Source organism: Dermochelys coriacea, chromosome 14 (assembly GCF_009764565.3).
Source record: "Dermochelys coriacea isolate rDerCor1 chromosome 14, rDerCor1.pri.v4, whole genome shotgun sequence".
Classification (NCBI taxonomy): domain Eukaryota; kingdom Metazoa; phylum Chordata; order Testudines; family Dermochelyidae; genus Dermochelys; species Dermochelys coriacea.
The window spans coordinates 16,405,650-16,421,243 of record NC_050081.1 but is presented as its reverse complement, the minus strand read 5'-3'; the positions used below and the strand labels follow the sequence as shown (position 1 = coordinate 16,421,243).

Below are 15,594 nucleotides of genomic sequence, written 5' to 3'. Positions count from 1 at the left end.
AAAAGGGTCGGATAGGCTTTGCTTGGTCTCTGATTCTGTTACTTTTTCTGCTGAGAGTTTCTTTTGGTATGTCTACACTACGAAATTAGGTCGAATTTATAGAAGTCGGTTTTGTAGAAAGCGTTTTTATACAGTCGAGCGTGTGTGTCCCCACACAAATGCTCTAAGTGCATGTAGTCGGCGGACTGTGTCCACAGTTGACTTCCGGAGCTTTGCACTGTGGGTAGCTATTCTACAGTTCCCGCAGTCTCCACCGCCCATTTGAATTCTGGGTAGAAATCCCAGTGCCTGATGGGGCTAAAACATTGTCGCGGATAGTTCTGGGTACATATCGTCAGGCCCCCGTTCCCTCCCTCCCGCCGTAAAAGCAAGGGCAGACAATCCTTTTGCACCTTTTTTCTTGAGTTACCTGTGCAGATGCCATACCACGGCAAGCATGGAGCCCGCTCAGCTAACCGTCACTGTATGTCTCCTGGGTGCTGGCGGACATGGTACTGCAATGCTACACAGCAGCAGTTTATTGCCTTTTGGCAGCAGACAGTGCAGTATGACTGGTAGCCGTCGTCGACGTAGTCCTGGGTGCTCTTTTAACCGGGCGCCTGGGCAAACATGGGAGTAGCTCAGCCAGGTCATTTCCCTTGTTTCGTCTCCTGGCGATTGAGTCCTACCGGCAGTGCACTGTCTTTTAATTTGCAGCCAGCAGAAGACGATGGCCAGGAGTCATACTGCACCCTCTTCTGCCGAGCACCCAGGAGGTGACGATGGCTAGCGATCGAACTGCACAGTCTGCTGCCAGCATGATGTATAAAGATAGATGAAGTGGCTCAAAACAAGAAATAGACCAGATTTATTTTGTATTCATTTTCTCCTCCCTCCCTCTGTGAAATCAGTGGCCTGCTAAACCCAGTTTTGAGTTCTATCCTTGAGATTTTGAGTTCTATCCTTGAGGCGGCCATTCAGTTTCTCGCAAAGCCACCCCCTTTGTTGATTTTAATTCCCTGTAAGCCAACCCTGTAAGCCATGTTGTCAGTCGCCCCTCCCTCTGTCAGGGCAACAGCAGACAATCGTTCTGCGCCTTTTTTCTGTGCAGAAGCCATATCACGGCAAGCATGGAGCCCGCTCAGATCACTTTGGCAATTAGGAGCACATTAAACACCACACGCATTATCCAGCAGTATATGCAGCACCAGAACCTGGCAAAGCGAAACCAAGCGAGTAGGCGACATCGGCGCGGTGACGAGAGTGATGAGTACATGGACACAGACTTCTCTCAAAGCACGGGCCCTGCCAATGTGGGCGTCATGGTGTTAATGGGGCAGGTTCATGCGGTGGAACGCCGATTCTGGGCTCGGGAAATAAGCACAGACTGGTGGGACCGCATAGTGTTGCAGGTCTGGGATGATTCCCAGTGGCTGCGAAACTTTCGCATGCGTAAGGGCACTTTCATGGAACTTTGTGACTTGCTTTCCCCCACCCTGAGGCGCAAGAATACCAAGATGAGAGCAGCCCTCACAGTTGAGAAGCAAGTGGCAATAGCCCTGTGGAAGCTTGCAACGCCAGACAGCTACCGGTCAGTCAGGAATCAATTTGGAGTGGGCAAATCTACTGTGGGGGCTGCTGTGATGCAAGTAGCCAACGCAATCAAAAATCTGCTGATATCAAGGGTAGTGACCCTGGGAAATGTGCAGGTCATAGTAGATGGCTTTGCTGCAATGGGATTCCCTAACTGTGGTGGGGCCATAGACGAAACCCATATCCCTATTTTGGCACCGGAGCACCAAGCCAGTGAGTACATAAACTGCAAGGGGTACTTTTCAATAGTGCTGCAAGCACTGGTGGATCACAAGGGACGTCTCACCAACATCAACTTGGGATGGCCAGGAAAGGTACATGACGCTCGCATCTTCAGGAACTCCGGTCTGTTTCAAAAGCTGCAGGAAGGGACTTTCTTCCCAGACCAGAAAATAACCATTGGGGATGTTGAAATGCCTATAGTTATCCTTGGGGACCCAGCCTACCCCTTAATGCCATAGCTCATGAAGCCATACATAGGCAGCCTGGAGAGTAGTCAGGAGCTATTCAACTACAGGCTGAGCAAGTGCAGAATGGTGGTAGAATGTGCATTTGGACGTTTAAAAGCGCGCTGGCGCAGTTTACTGACTCGGTTAGACCTCAGCGAAACCAATATTCCCACTGTTATTACTGCTTGCTGTGCGCTCCACAATATCTGTGAGAGTAAGGGGGAGACGTTTATGGCGGGGTGGGAGGTTGAGGCAAATCGCCTGGCTGCTGGTTATGCACAGCCAGACACCAGGGCGGTTAGAAGAGCACAGGAGGGTGTGGTGCACATCAGAGAAGCTTTGAAAACCAGTTTCATGATTGGCCAGGCTACGGTGTGAAAGTCCTGTTTGTTTCTCCTTGATGAAATCCCCCGCCTCTTGGTTCACTCTACTTCCCTGTAAGCTAACCACCCTCCCCCACCTCCCTTCGATCACCACTTGCAGAGACAATAAAGTCATTGTTGCTTCACATTCATGCATTCTTTATTAATTCATCACACAAATAGGGGGATAATTACCAAGGTAGCCCAGGAGGGAAGGACAAGGCCAGACAGCGCTTTAAAAGTTTAAAACTTATTGAATGCCAGCCTTCTGTTACTTGGCCAATCCTCTGGGGTGGGGTAGCTGGAGGCCCCCCCACAGCATTCTTTGGCGTCTGGGTGAGGAGGCTATGGAACTTGGGGAGGAGGGCGGTTGGTTTCACAGGGGCTGTAGTGGCGGTCTGTGCTCCTGCTGCCTTTCCTGCAGCTCAACCATACGCTGGAGCATATTAGTTTGATCCTCCAGCAGCCTCAGCATTGAATCCTGCTTCCTCTCATCACGCTGCCACCACCTTTCAGCTTCAGTTCTCTCTTCAGTCCGCCATCTCTCCTCCCGGTCATTTTGTGCTTTCCTGCACTCTGACATTGTCTGCCTCCATGCATTCGTCTGTGCTCTGTCAGTGTGGGAGGACAGCATGAGCTCAGAGAACATTTCATCACGAGTGCATTTTTTTCACCTTCTAATCTTCGCTAGCCTCTGGGAAGGAGAAGATTCTGTGATTCTTGAAACACATGCAGCTGATGGAGAAAAAAAAAGGGACGGTATTTGAAAAGACACATTTTATAGAACAATGGGTACACTCTTTCACGGTAAACCTTGCTGTTAACATTACATACATGGCACATGTGCTTTCGTTACAAGGTTGCATTTTGCCGCCCCCCCTTCATCCCCCCCCCGCATAGCTAACAGCGGGGAACATTTCTGTTCAGCCATAGGCAAACAGCCCAGCAGGAACAGGCACCTCTGAATGTCCCCTTAAGAAAAGCACCCTATTTCAACCAGGTGACCATGAATGATCTCACTCTCCTGAGGATAACACAGAGAGATAAAGAACGGATGTTGTTTGAACACCAGCAAACATACACTGCAATGCTTTGTTCTACAATGATTCCCGAGTATGTGCTACTGGCCTGGAGTGGTAAAGTGTCCTACCATGGTGGATGGAATAAGGCTGCCCTCCCCAGAAACCTTTTGCAAAGGCTTTGGGAGTATATCCAGGAGAGCCATGAATGCCAGGGCAAATTAATCATTAAACATGCTGGCTTTTAAACCTTTTATAGTATTTTAAAAGGTACACTCACCAGAGGTCCCTTCTCCGCCTGGTGGGTCCAGGAGGCAGCCTTGGATGGGTTCGGGGGGTACTGGCTCCAGGTCCAGGGTGAGAAACAGTTCCTGGCTGTTGGGAAAACCAGTTTCTCCACTTGTTTGCTGTGAGCTATCTACAGCCTTCTCATCACCACGTTCCTCGTCCCCAAAACCTGCTTCCGTGTTGCCTCCATCTCCATTGAAGGAGTCAAAACAACACGACTGGGGTAGTGGTGGCTGAACCCCCTAAAATGGCATGCAGCTCATCATAGAAGCGGCATGTTTGGGGCTCTGACCCGGAGCGGCCGTTCGCCTCTCTGGTTTTCTGGTAGGCTTGCCTCAGCTCCTTAAGTTTCATGCGGCACTGCTTCAGGTCCCTGTTATGGCCTCTGTCCTTCATGCCCTGGGAGATTTTTCACAAATGTTTTGGCATTTCGAAAACTGGAACGTAGTTCTGATGGCATGGATTCCTCTCCCCATACAACGATCAGTTCCCGTACCTCCCATTCGGTCCATGCTGGAGCTCTTTTGCGATTCTGGGACTCCATCATGGTCACCGCTGCTGATGAGCTCTGCATGGTCACCTGCAGCTTGCCACACTGGCCAAACAGGAAATTGAAATTTAAAAGTTCGCGGGCCTTTTCCTGTCTACCTGGTCAGTGCATCTGAGTTGAGAGTGCTGTCCAGAGTGGTCACAATGGAGCACTCTGGGATAGCTCCCAGGGGCCAGTGCCATCTAATTGAGTCCACAGTACCCCAAATTCGACCCAGCAAAACCGATTTCAGCACTAATCCCCTTGTTGGGGGTGGAGTAAGGAAATTGATTTTAAGAGCCCCTTAAGTTGAAAAAAAGAGCTTCGTCATGTGGACGGGTGCAGGATTACATCGATTTAACGCTGCTAAATTCGACCTCAACGCCTAGTGTAGACCAGGGCTTTGGAAGCTCGGGTTGGGCCAGTTTGAGGAACTTGTGGGTTCAATAGATACTTCCTTTAGATTAGATTAGATTAGAAATCTTGAGGAAAGGTTATAGAGTGTGTTGGGACACAAGCTTGTCAGTTCTGGAAACTTGGGTCCAAATGATCCTTCAGTCTGATCTAATCTATCTAGGTTCCTATATGGCTCTCCTCATCTCAGTATTTTAGTACCTCCCAAGTCTATGCCAATAGAAATAAACTCTCTCCAACCAGCAGGGAAAACAACTAATGTTCTGTGTGTCAGGGCTCAGAGGTGAAGAGCTATTAGAAAGCTAAGTTGAAGAGATGAGTTTTGCACTTATTTCTAAAAATACAATGTACTTAGAGATCTTTCTGAACTCATCTAGTAGTGAGTTCTGGAGCCTAGGGTCCAGTTCCTCTCTGAAAGATCTGTCTTCTAAGCTCATAAGTCTTCCCATGTTGGTTGACAGTTTTGTAGTGTCAGTGGAACGTAGCTGATGTTAGTAATCTTGGCTGTGGAGGGAGAGGTGATAGGTTATCTATCACATCAGAACAGAGGCCCAGAATTGGATTTGGTATGAATTAGGGAGTCCATGCACAGGGAGAAACCATTGATGTGCTCATGGGCACCTGTGTTGCTTAACAGGTGGGCTGCTGCATTCTGTGCCTAAAGAATCCCCACCACTACTACCACTCCTTATTCCTACTTTTGAATGTCAGTAATTGAGTCTGGATGGAATGGAATATGGATGGATTGTATTTTTGTTTGTTTGCTGTTGCAAGATGTCCAAAATAACCCTAACATTGTAATCCTGTGTCATGATCTGATGGCAGGAACCTTTGACAGAGGGGGTGATATAAAGGAGGTGAATTCTTAACATACTTTTCATGCCAGTATCCCCTCTGTCTTGCTAAGTTTGGCTTCAGCTGCTCTTTGTCCAGGACCTGAACTCAGCTAGGTATTGGGAAAGCTGAGAGATTGTGCTGAACCAAGACAAGACAGAAGTGATCTTGGCGGAAAACAGGAAGGACTTTGACGAACTTTGTTCCTCCATAACATCCCCTTTTTCTGAGGCCACCTGCCCGCCAATTCAGTAGGTTGCAAACTTGGAGTTTCTTGACAACCAAATAGCCATGGCAGAGCAGGGCTGTGAACAGCAGTCAAATGGCTTCTTCATTCTAAGATTCATTCACATGTACTAAGTGCAATTGAGCAAAGCATTCGGTAGGTTCTGCTTCAGCCTTTTCCCTGACCTGAGGCACCTACAGTTTGTCTCCTTTTGGATAGGTTTCCCAGGCTGTCAAATAATAGCACTTTTTTAGCACCTTTTGTGTGATGATTTGAGTGCTATACAGATGCTAATTAAACATCACCATATGCTTATGTGGTGGGTAAGTATTACTTCCATATACACATTGGAAAGCTGAAGCATAGGGGGTTAAGTGGCCTGCCTAAGGAGACAAGCAAGCCAGTGGCAGAGCCAGGAATAGAAGCTGAGAATCAGGATTCATAGTACCCTGCTCTAACTACTAGCCCATAATAAGTTGTGTTTTATGTGGAAGGAAGTGTTCCATGCTGTTTGATTCTTTTTGGGGGTTTAGGTTTCCATCCTCTCCTCCTTTGAGAGCCGTTTGATGAAGCTGGAGAACTCTATCATCCCTGTGCATAAGCAGACGGAGAATCTACAACGTCTGCAGGAGAATGTTGAGAAGACCCTGTCCTGTCTGGATCATGTCATTAGTTATTACCATGTGGCTAAGGACACAGAGAAGATTATAAAGGAAGGGTAAGTCAAGTAGCAGGACCCTACTTTCCTCTGCTGGATCTTTTTCTCCCATGTCTGTTTTGAATAGGGCAGTTGATTGGGCAGGTCTCCACAAAAATCTTGTTATTGTTCTTTGTATTTTTATATACCTATATGCCTACCCCAAAGGAAACTCAGCCTGAACTTTTAGCAAAACCTCTAAAGGTAAAATCCTGCTCTCACATCCACACTGGGGTCCTCTTACATATTCTGCACCCGATCCCTGTGTGGAGCTCCTATCCATTGTGTTCATTCCTTTCTTCCCATTTTCCAATTTTTTTCTACAGCGGCACTTTGCTTTCTTGTAGTTGCCTCCATCTTTCCAGCCAACGTGGACTGGATGGGTGACTTTTATGGAGCTAGTGATGCTTGCACTTGGGTTGCCCAGAGGGGTTACTGTGGTGCTATATGAAATTCTCCCATCCCACCAGGCGCTGAGTGTGCTGGTGGGAATACCGAGGAAAGCAATTGCTGGCTTGGGAAGTGAGAGGCTGCAGACTGAACCCAGTCTCATAGCACTGTGGAACACTGACCATGGGCTACTGTGTGGGTTGCCATTTTTGCTTGAATCAGGTCTTTTTAAAGCAAACCTTTCCAAGTTGCCTAGTGATTTGGGGTGGTGGGGGGAGGTGGTGGTGAGTTGAGGCAGTTGTAAAATTCCCTTTAATCTCTGACTGAAGAAAGTGGAGTTGAGGTCTTCACTGGTTTTGTTCCAACCGTTGTTGAGGTTTTTGGTGTCTTTCTCATGTGTGTACTAATTTCAATTTCAGCCCTACGGGGAGACTAGAGGAGTATTTGGGCTGCATGGCCAGAATCCAGAAGGCTGTAGAATATTTCCAGGACAACAATCCTGACAGCCCAGAACTGAACCGGGTGGTATGTAATGTGCTTGAAAACCAGGGGCACTGTGTGGGCATCTGCTTCTCTGACATCTGCAGCATATTGGCAAGTAGTGGCAAAGTGAGGTTTGTTTCTAGGAGCATTCTCTTAGGATCTGACTAGATTTGTTAGCAAGGATAATGCTTTACCTCCTGACTGTTAGCTTTCCTAGTATTCTGTACCAATAAGACCTACAATAGCTGAAAGCATGTACCTTGCATGCACCTAAATTATTTCTTACTCCTAGCAAAGATAGAAAATATCTTTAATCCACCACCCAGGGTTTGCTATGCTCATTCCATGGATCATTATGAAACACTGGTAGTGTGAGGTAATGGTCCAGTAGCCCATGAATCCCCAGGATAAGAAACAAATGTTCATGCACTTCGAAAACAGAGAGACTGAACTTCGCTAAATAGTATAGGGGTTGGGGTTTGCAAAGGTGCCCAAGGGAGTTAGGTGCTTTGAATTTAATGGGATTTGGATGCCTAACTCCCTTAGGTTTTTAGAAATCCTGGCCATGACAGATTAGTCTCTAGCTCTGGTGATACTGAGAGGATGGATAGGCCAGTGGTTAGGCTGGGATTTGGGAGACTCAGGTTCAGTTCCCTGCTCCACCACAGACTCCCTGTGTGACCCTGAGCAAGTCACTTATCTTCTCTGTGCCTCTGTTTCCATCTCTACAGTGAGGATAATAGCATTGCCCGGCCTCACGGTGGGTTGTGAGGATAAATACATGAGATTATGAAGCATTCATATACTGCACTAATGGAGGTCATATAAGTACCTAAAATAGATCAAATCTGTATCAACTCTTAAATTAATCCCATATGCTCATTGCTGTCTTGAATTCTTTCACCACCATCTGTGATCCCTTCTCCACTCTGTGCCACCACTTAAATTCTGGCATTATTTTAACAGCTGCTGTCACAAGAACAGTTAGAGTTAGAAGGCTTTACTATCTGAAAGCAGCTTGAAATTCCAGCTTTCACGTGGTATGAACCATTAATTGCTAACTAACATTTTGAGATCTTGGCTGCTAAAACTGTCCCAACTGAAGCATTGTGGGGGGAACAAGAAAGGAATCAGAACAATTTGTAAGATCTTACTTTTTTTTTTTTCTTTCTAAACTTAGCTTCTGTTAAGCTACCTGGGCTATGGATGCTTTGGTGAGGCAGTACTTTCAGAACCAATTATTCCAAGCACTAATGCTGGACCATTGATCGCTTTCCTCCTCTCTTTCAAGACCTCCTATTATAGATACCATTGGCCAGATCTGCTGTTACCCCAGTGTAGACCTGGAGTAATTGCATTGAACTCGATGGATTTGCAGCAGTGTAACTGAGAGCGGAATGTGACCCTATCTTTCCAGACCATTGCAAATGCTTAGAACTCCCTTTGAATAGCTATTGCCTTTTCCTTAACAGCTAGAGAGGTTGCAGGGGATGAAGTTTTGTGCTGCTCAGCTGCAGAATAATCCTTGACTTTGTTTTTCCCGACTCCTTACTTTTTAAAACTCTCTTGACAATAGGCTACATTGCATTTGGTAGCAGATGTCAGTGGTACACAGTATTTAGGAACGCTAGAAATTAGGTGATGTTTAAAGATTTTGGGAGAGGTTGCAGAAACACTTTAGTTTCTCCTGTCTCTGTTCTCTCTCCTCCAGAAATCTCTGTTTGAGAGGGGGAAGGAATCTCTGGAGTCAGAATTCCGCAGTCTGATGACGCGACACACCAAGCCAGTTCCTCCGATCCTCATCCTGGATCTGATCAGTGGGGATGATGAGATTGATACGCAGGAAGATACGATTTTGGAACACCTCCCTGAGAGTGTCTTGCAAGACATTGTCCGTATCTCCCTTTGGCTGGTGGAGTATGGAAGAAACCAAGGTAAACTAAAACGAATCCCTAAGTGAGCCAATCTCTGAGACGAGCAGATATGTGATACATGATATGTTTATCTTGATCACTCCAGTGGTCTCCATCAGCCATGTTATTGCACGTTGCTGAGAGCAAAACCTGTCTGCTGAGGGCTGTCTGTGTCACTGTGGAACTCAGCCAGTAAGCTATCTCTCCTCTCAGCAGTCAGGTCTGTTTTCAGGGTAGTTCTACAGCTAAGGAGCCAAGAGATCACATTGCATTTGGAAACTGACAAAGAATGATAGCAAAGCATCTGACTGTCTTTTAAAGGCATTCCTAGGTGAGTAGTGTAAATCAGATTCCTTGTATCAACCCATTTTATTATTCTTTTTAAATCCTATTTCTCCGTAGTGCTTATAATAATCTTTTGGAAGTCGTTTAACCGTTCTGTGCTCAGTTTCCCCCTCTGTTAAATAGAGAGAATAGCAAATGATACTCCCTTCCCCAAAGAGTTTACAATGTAGGATCAAATTTCTTTAAAGCAAAAGATCCCTAGGACAGATCTATAGGTAAGAACTTGAATGTGGGACCCCAGTCAAAGCAGGTCAGTCTCTTTTGTGCAGAGTCTGTTTTCAGGAAAGATCCAGCAACAGCATCCTCATTGTGCAAAGAATGTCTTGAGTTTGGTTACCAGTCATACCTTTGTCTTGTCTCCTTAGACTTCATGAATGTTTATTACCAAATCCGCTCTAGCCAGCTCGACCGCTCCATCAAAGGTCTGAAGGAGCATTTCCGAAAGAACAGCTCCTCCACAGGCATCCCGTACTCCCCCGCCATTCAGAACAAGAGGAAGGACACACCGACCAAAAAGCCTATCAAGAGACCAGGTTAGTTCCAGAATTTAAGGATCAGTTTCCTGCCCTGATGTGAAAGAACATCCACCAGGCATGTTGTTCCACTTGTTGGTAATGGGTGTGTCTCTCACTGACCTGAGTTTTCCTTTGTGCCTCTCCATCTCATGGGGTAGCATCTAGTCATAAAAGTTGTTCTGAAGGCAACAGGGTGGATGAGAGTTGAATGGCAAACGCCTTTCTGCTTATAAGGGACTTTCACATTGGGTTAAGATCCTAGATTATAGACCCTCTTTCATCTCTTATTTTGTTGGCTCATCCAGTCCATATTTCAGGGGACATTTTAAAAAAACTCTTTTGTATGAAGAGAGATTGCAAAGATTGGGATTGCTTATCTTAGAAAGGAGACAGATAGGAGGGAACATAAGTCAGTAAAATAGTGAATGATGTAGAGAAGGCAGATTGAGAACTTCTGTTCTCTCTGTCTCATAACATGAGAGAAAAAGGGATATTCTATGAAGTTATAAAGTGGGAAATTCAAAACAGGCAAAATGAAATACTGTTTAACACCACATGTAATTAAACTGTGGAGCTCACCGCCACAGGAAGTCATTCTGAATCTTGCTAAATTCTTGGTCTCAAAGGAATTGGACATGTATATTGATATTGTAACTATCCAGAGTTGTCATAATTAATAACAGTTTTGGAAACTTTGTGGTTTTGTGCCTAAGCCAATCTTTAATTATTAGACATTGAGGAGAGACCAGTCTGGATGGCAGATTAACTCATATCTGCCTACTGCAGTGTTCTTACACCTTTCTTTGAAACATCTGGTTCTGGCCACTGTCAGATGGGACATTGGACTGGATGGACATTAGGCTTGATCCAGTCTGGGAAGTCCTGTGATCCTAAAACTGTCTCTCAGCAAAGAGGCCAAGGATTTAGCAAGGTATGGAAACTGAACTGCCCACTCCCCCCAGAGATGGACTCTCCAAGTCATGGTTATGGCATATCTGTGGGGAAAGCTTCCCCCACCGCTGTCCCTGTTTTGTGGAGTGAGGACTTTACTCTCCAGGGCTGTCTGTCTAACACTTTCAGTAGCACTAAAAAAGAATCGCATACAAATTCAGAATGAATATCTGATCCTCTATTAGGATCTACTTTCAATATAGCACTCACAAGGTTCTGGCACATCCGGTCCAATCTACTTAATATGCAATTTGTTTGCTTGTGCAGAAGAAATCATTTCAAATGTAGCTATTTATTTCTAGTTTGGATCCCAGATTATTGCTCTTCCTATATACAAAAAAAATTGGAGAGGAGAGTAGGGAGTGGCAATTGGTGGAGGGCCCAGAGAGGAGGAAGGAAAGTGTGCATTTTAATTGTGTTGTCTTTATTTTTATAATCCTTATGTGAATGACAGTCTTCATTCCAGGTAAAACTGTGTTTTTGTGTGTGTCTCCTCTGCAGCTTGCCAGGTCCCTCTTTACCTCCTAGTCAGTCCTCTTCCTGCTAATAGCAAAGGGTGTGCCTGGGATATTTAAAGGGAAAATCTGCTAGTGAAGACCTTTAAAACTTGTGACCACATAACTAGATATTAAAACGTGCACCCCACATTCAGTACCATGCATCAGAGCTATTCCTGAAAGCTGACAGTTCAGAGAGCTATGAAGACATGGAAGGTTTTGGCACAACTTTTATAACCAGCTACAGTGAACCTGAGTTTGTTAGAACTCTTCCAGTCTCCAGCGAGCCGCCTGGAGAGGTGTGAATTTCCATTCTTGCCATTGGGGTTACTGCTGAGTTTTGCAGGATGGAGTTAATCATGTAAACCTCTGTCCAGAAAGATAATGCCTGTGGGTGTAAATATTTTTGCTAAGGGGAGTCAGTGTTTTTCCATATTTAATCCAGCCCAAATTCTTAAGCATAATAGCACTTGATCCTGTGTTCTGCATCCCTGATGGGAACACCTGTTCTATCAAATAATTACAATAAGGAAAGCAGATGTTAAGACTTTTTCTGGTTATTTAGCACTTCTGTGCTAGACAGCTGCAGCTAGACTGGCAAAAAAGACTTAGGGCTGGAGCCTCAGTGGGTGTAAAGTGGTTTACCTTCATTGAAGTCAGTCTAGTTGTGCTGATTTACATTTAGGATCTGCCCCCCAATCTTTAATACCATCTGACTTTGAAACTATACAGGAAAACCAGGCCTAAAAGGTTTCCATTTGGGCACCCAAAACCACTAGTCACTTTGGAAATTTTGGCCTAGATCTATGTTTAGCCAGAGAGTTTGTAGGATAAGCCAAGTAGTGGCTGTGTTTGTATTTGTGTTTCTGGGTTACAGAAACAAACTCAGAAGATAAGCAAATGGAGATGACATTACATGTGTCAAATAGAGATCCGATAAAGTGATCATCTAGGGTATTGAGTCTCAAGAAATAATAGTGCTAATTCGTGTCTTCCATATTCTCAGACAAGGACAGAGTCTCTCTTTGAACCAGGCTCAAGTTCTTAGTGACTTGTCCATCTCCAAATACACCTGCCATATATTGTAACTGCATAGTTACCCAGAAATGAGATCTTTTCCTAGCCTTTCTTATTTTATCTCCTGGCATTGGCCCGTCTTATTTCCCACAGACCCATCAGCTTTCAGGGACGGCTCTGGAGATGAAGGTCTAACCGATCTCCAAATCAGAACTGTGGAACTCCATAACAAAATTCTTCTATTGGAGTTTAATTGCCCCTTATTTTAATCTTCATAGTGCTGAAGTTTGGGCAAGGAAATTGCTATGTTTTCTATGCCATTGATTCAGTGATCAAAGCTAACTCCAGATCAAATCTCAGGCAGCATTAAGAGGAGGGTATCTGGTAGTTCAAGCATCTAGGTTAAGAGCTCCCCAGTCCTAATGGAAGAATATCCCAGCACAGACCCTGACACACACTTTAATCTGTTGCAAAGAATAAATCACTAAATGAATCTGTGCTACAGCCCTTTCACATGCTAAGCAAAGTCCAAGGATGCTAGTGTCTGTGAAAATGATGGCAAGGTATGAGGGCAAGGCTGCAAGCCAGAGAACCCACTAGGATTAAGCTGGGTTCTGAGGAGCTTATTATCAATACCTGTTCATTGTGTCAATGCAGTCTTGTATCACCACCACCGTTTCTTTTGCAGTTGTACCACATACTTCTTCAGCACCTTCCTGAGGTCACATCACATACTTGTAAGGCCTTCATAGTTCTCCAAAATGATCCTTTTCACAGCTGTGGGCTAGACAAAATGAGCAAGGTTTCTAAAGCTTTGGAGTGAAATTTCAGCAATTCATTGAAATGCATTCCAACATCCTTCATTGTGAGACGGAGACGCTCTTAAAGCTAACCTAAAATGAAGGCGTCTGCTGGCAAATGAGTGGAACTTGTCACAATATGTTTCATTGGAGACGTAATGCTTTACAGCCCTTTTAAAACGCTGATCACTTCCCACTCCTAAATTTTAGCTCTGCATTGAAGAGGGCAAGAGTAGTTGGGGCTCCAAAGGGGTACGTGTCCTAAAATTGCTACAGCATGGCGAGAAAAATCCCACTGTTCTAAATATCATTCTTAAAACATCTGCCACTCTGCTGGCAAGAAGCTTTTAAAAAGCTGCCATTTTTGTGTTAACTGCTGTTCTAGAGCCAGTAGGAGGCGCTAACTAAAGAAACCTCTTCCCAGAACTGTTGGGTGTTCATAGACTTGTAAGTCCAGAAAAGACCATTATGATCTGACCCTCTCCGTACAAAGGCTATTGAATTTCACCCACTCTCCTACAGACACCTGCTGTCAATTCACAAGGAAATAGGGAGCACAGCTACCTTCTGTTGCATTAGAAAACTGCTCAGAGGATGGGAAACTGCCATATTGGAAAGGACAGCAGAGCAGTCTGAGAACTTGCACTTTATATTTGACCTTAGTGGGAGCGAAAGGCTCATTAATTATCTGGAGGTGACCTTGATTGTTCTCCAGGAGTGTATTGGCCTTCTTCCATAAGCATCAGCTTATGCTCATATCAGTTAATTTCTTTCTGTTCCAGTTTACGTAGCGGTTGGGGAGGTGGTACCATGGGGAAGGCAATATAATCTTTGAGCAGCAGGATGAATAGCCTGTTTCTGTGTCCCCAGTTAGATCCCTGCTCAGCTCTTGAATTTGATGCCTTCATTAGTAACTGCTGCACTATCCCATTTGATTTGAAAGCTTCCTAATCAGAGGAAATAATCATAGAACAAAGGCATTTGGCTTCCAATAGAATCCATTAAGGCCTAATTGTGATACAAAGTACCAGGGATGCAGCAGCATTGAAATAATCACACAAACACTTGCTATGTCTGAATATAAATGCATCTGATTGTTCTTGTGCAAATGAGAAAATGCACTACTGACAGTGCGCAGCTCTTATCTGAGACAAGCAAGTCAAGAGGTTGTGGGCCATGCCACTAGGACTAGCTATTCCTACTGATGTGTTCTGCATGCATGCTAAATGAATTCTTACAACATGACAGATCAGCAGGAGTGATATCTGCAATTTACATTTGACTCCAATATATAATATATGTGGGGAGAGGTTTGCACGAATGCTTACAAAACCAGCAACCAGAAATGTTTCCAGGATTCATTGACATTTTAGGGCCATTGGAAACAATCAAATAAGTTCTGTTGTAAGTAAGATTTCTGAAAGTGCCTGTAACAAATTGGAGGCGTTGGTATGAAAAGAACTCGTGTGTTTTAAAACTGCCCTAGATGAATCAGTTAGGATCTGGGTAGAGGATTACATAAAAACAAATACTGCAGAGGCCTATGGAGTAAACGATATCAATATAGGAAGTGTACGTGACTCTTCCCAAGCCTTTGGAATGTGTAGAAGTAAGAAAATTACCACCATGTGAATTTGTTCTATTGAGATTTTTTCAATAAGTGGTTAAGACCATTTTGTAAATTAGTGGGATGAATCAGAAAAAGAAAATGTTGCAAGTAGAGGTGTTTTACTCAAGGGTTAATGTTTTAGAATTGGGAAGTGAACTTAATACACCTGGGATCTTCAACCCACTCCCATCATATCCAATTTGGGAGCCTGGTCTTCCCAAAGACATTCTACCTCCTGTGTCTTCTAGTTATCCACACATGTATAAACCTTCCCTTGAGCACCTGGGTAAGGGGAGAGGGAAGCTACCATTGTCCTTTAGTGGAACAGCTAGCACCCCTATGCCCTGTCCTATAGTTTAAACTTTGGCAGGCGTATAGGATAAGACTTCTCACTTTTCAGACAGCGTAAACCAGTTCTCGTAACACTGATCTCCAGACTAGCTAATAGCACCTGTGATGTGGCAGCCAGAGTTGCTGCTGGAAGTTGGGCGTTGGTGCATGTTATGATTTTTTTTAAATAAAAAGTGCAAGTGTTGCTTTGTATTTTGGCTATATTTTGATTTTTTTGTTAATTTATTTGCATTTCATGTTAACCCTCCAGAGAGCGGCTTATACCTTTCCAAAGTTTTCAATTCCACATTCATGCAGCAATGTGACAGCAGTATCTGCCTTGGGGTGTCTGTG

The 15,594-nt window shown here is 44.6% G+C and overlaps 1 protein-coding gene across 16 annotated transcripts in view; it reads left to right on the top strand.

The window, feature by feature from the left end:
* EXOC7 (exocyst complex component 7) overlaps positions 1-15,594 on the top strand; it is a 39,926-nt gene that overhangs the window by 6,519 nt on the left and 17,813 nt on the right. For 10 of the 16 annotated variants that reach the window (XR_006275506.1, XR_005288788.2, XM_043496341.1 and 7 more), the window contains 5 exons: positions 6,227-6,411; positions 7,200-7,305; positions 8,975-9,197; positions 9,887-10,054; positions 11,442-11,453. Coding sequence is in view for 14 of the 16 variants with exons in the window: in XM_043496341.1 (XP_043352276.1) it covers positions 6,227-6,411; positions 7,200-7,305; positions 8,975-9,197; positions 9,887-10,054; positions 11,442-11,453 (694 nt within the window). In the remaining 2 variants the exon portion in view is untranslated. The remainder of the gene's footprint in view (positions 1-6,226; positions 6,412-7,199; positions 7,306-8,974; positions 9,198-9,886; positions 10,055-11,441; positions 11,454-15,594) is intronic. The other 6 variants (XM_043496340.1, XM_038371109.2, XM_043496342.1 and 3 more) reach the window with 1 other exon arrangement.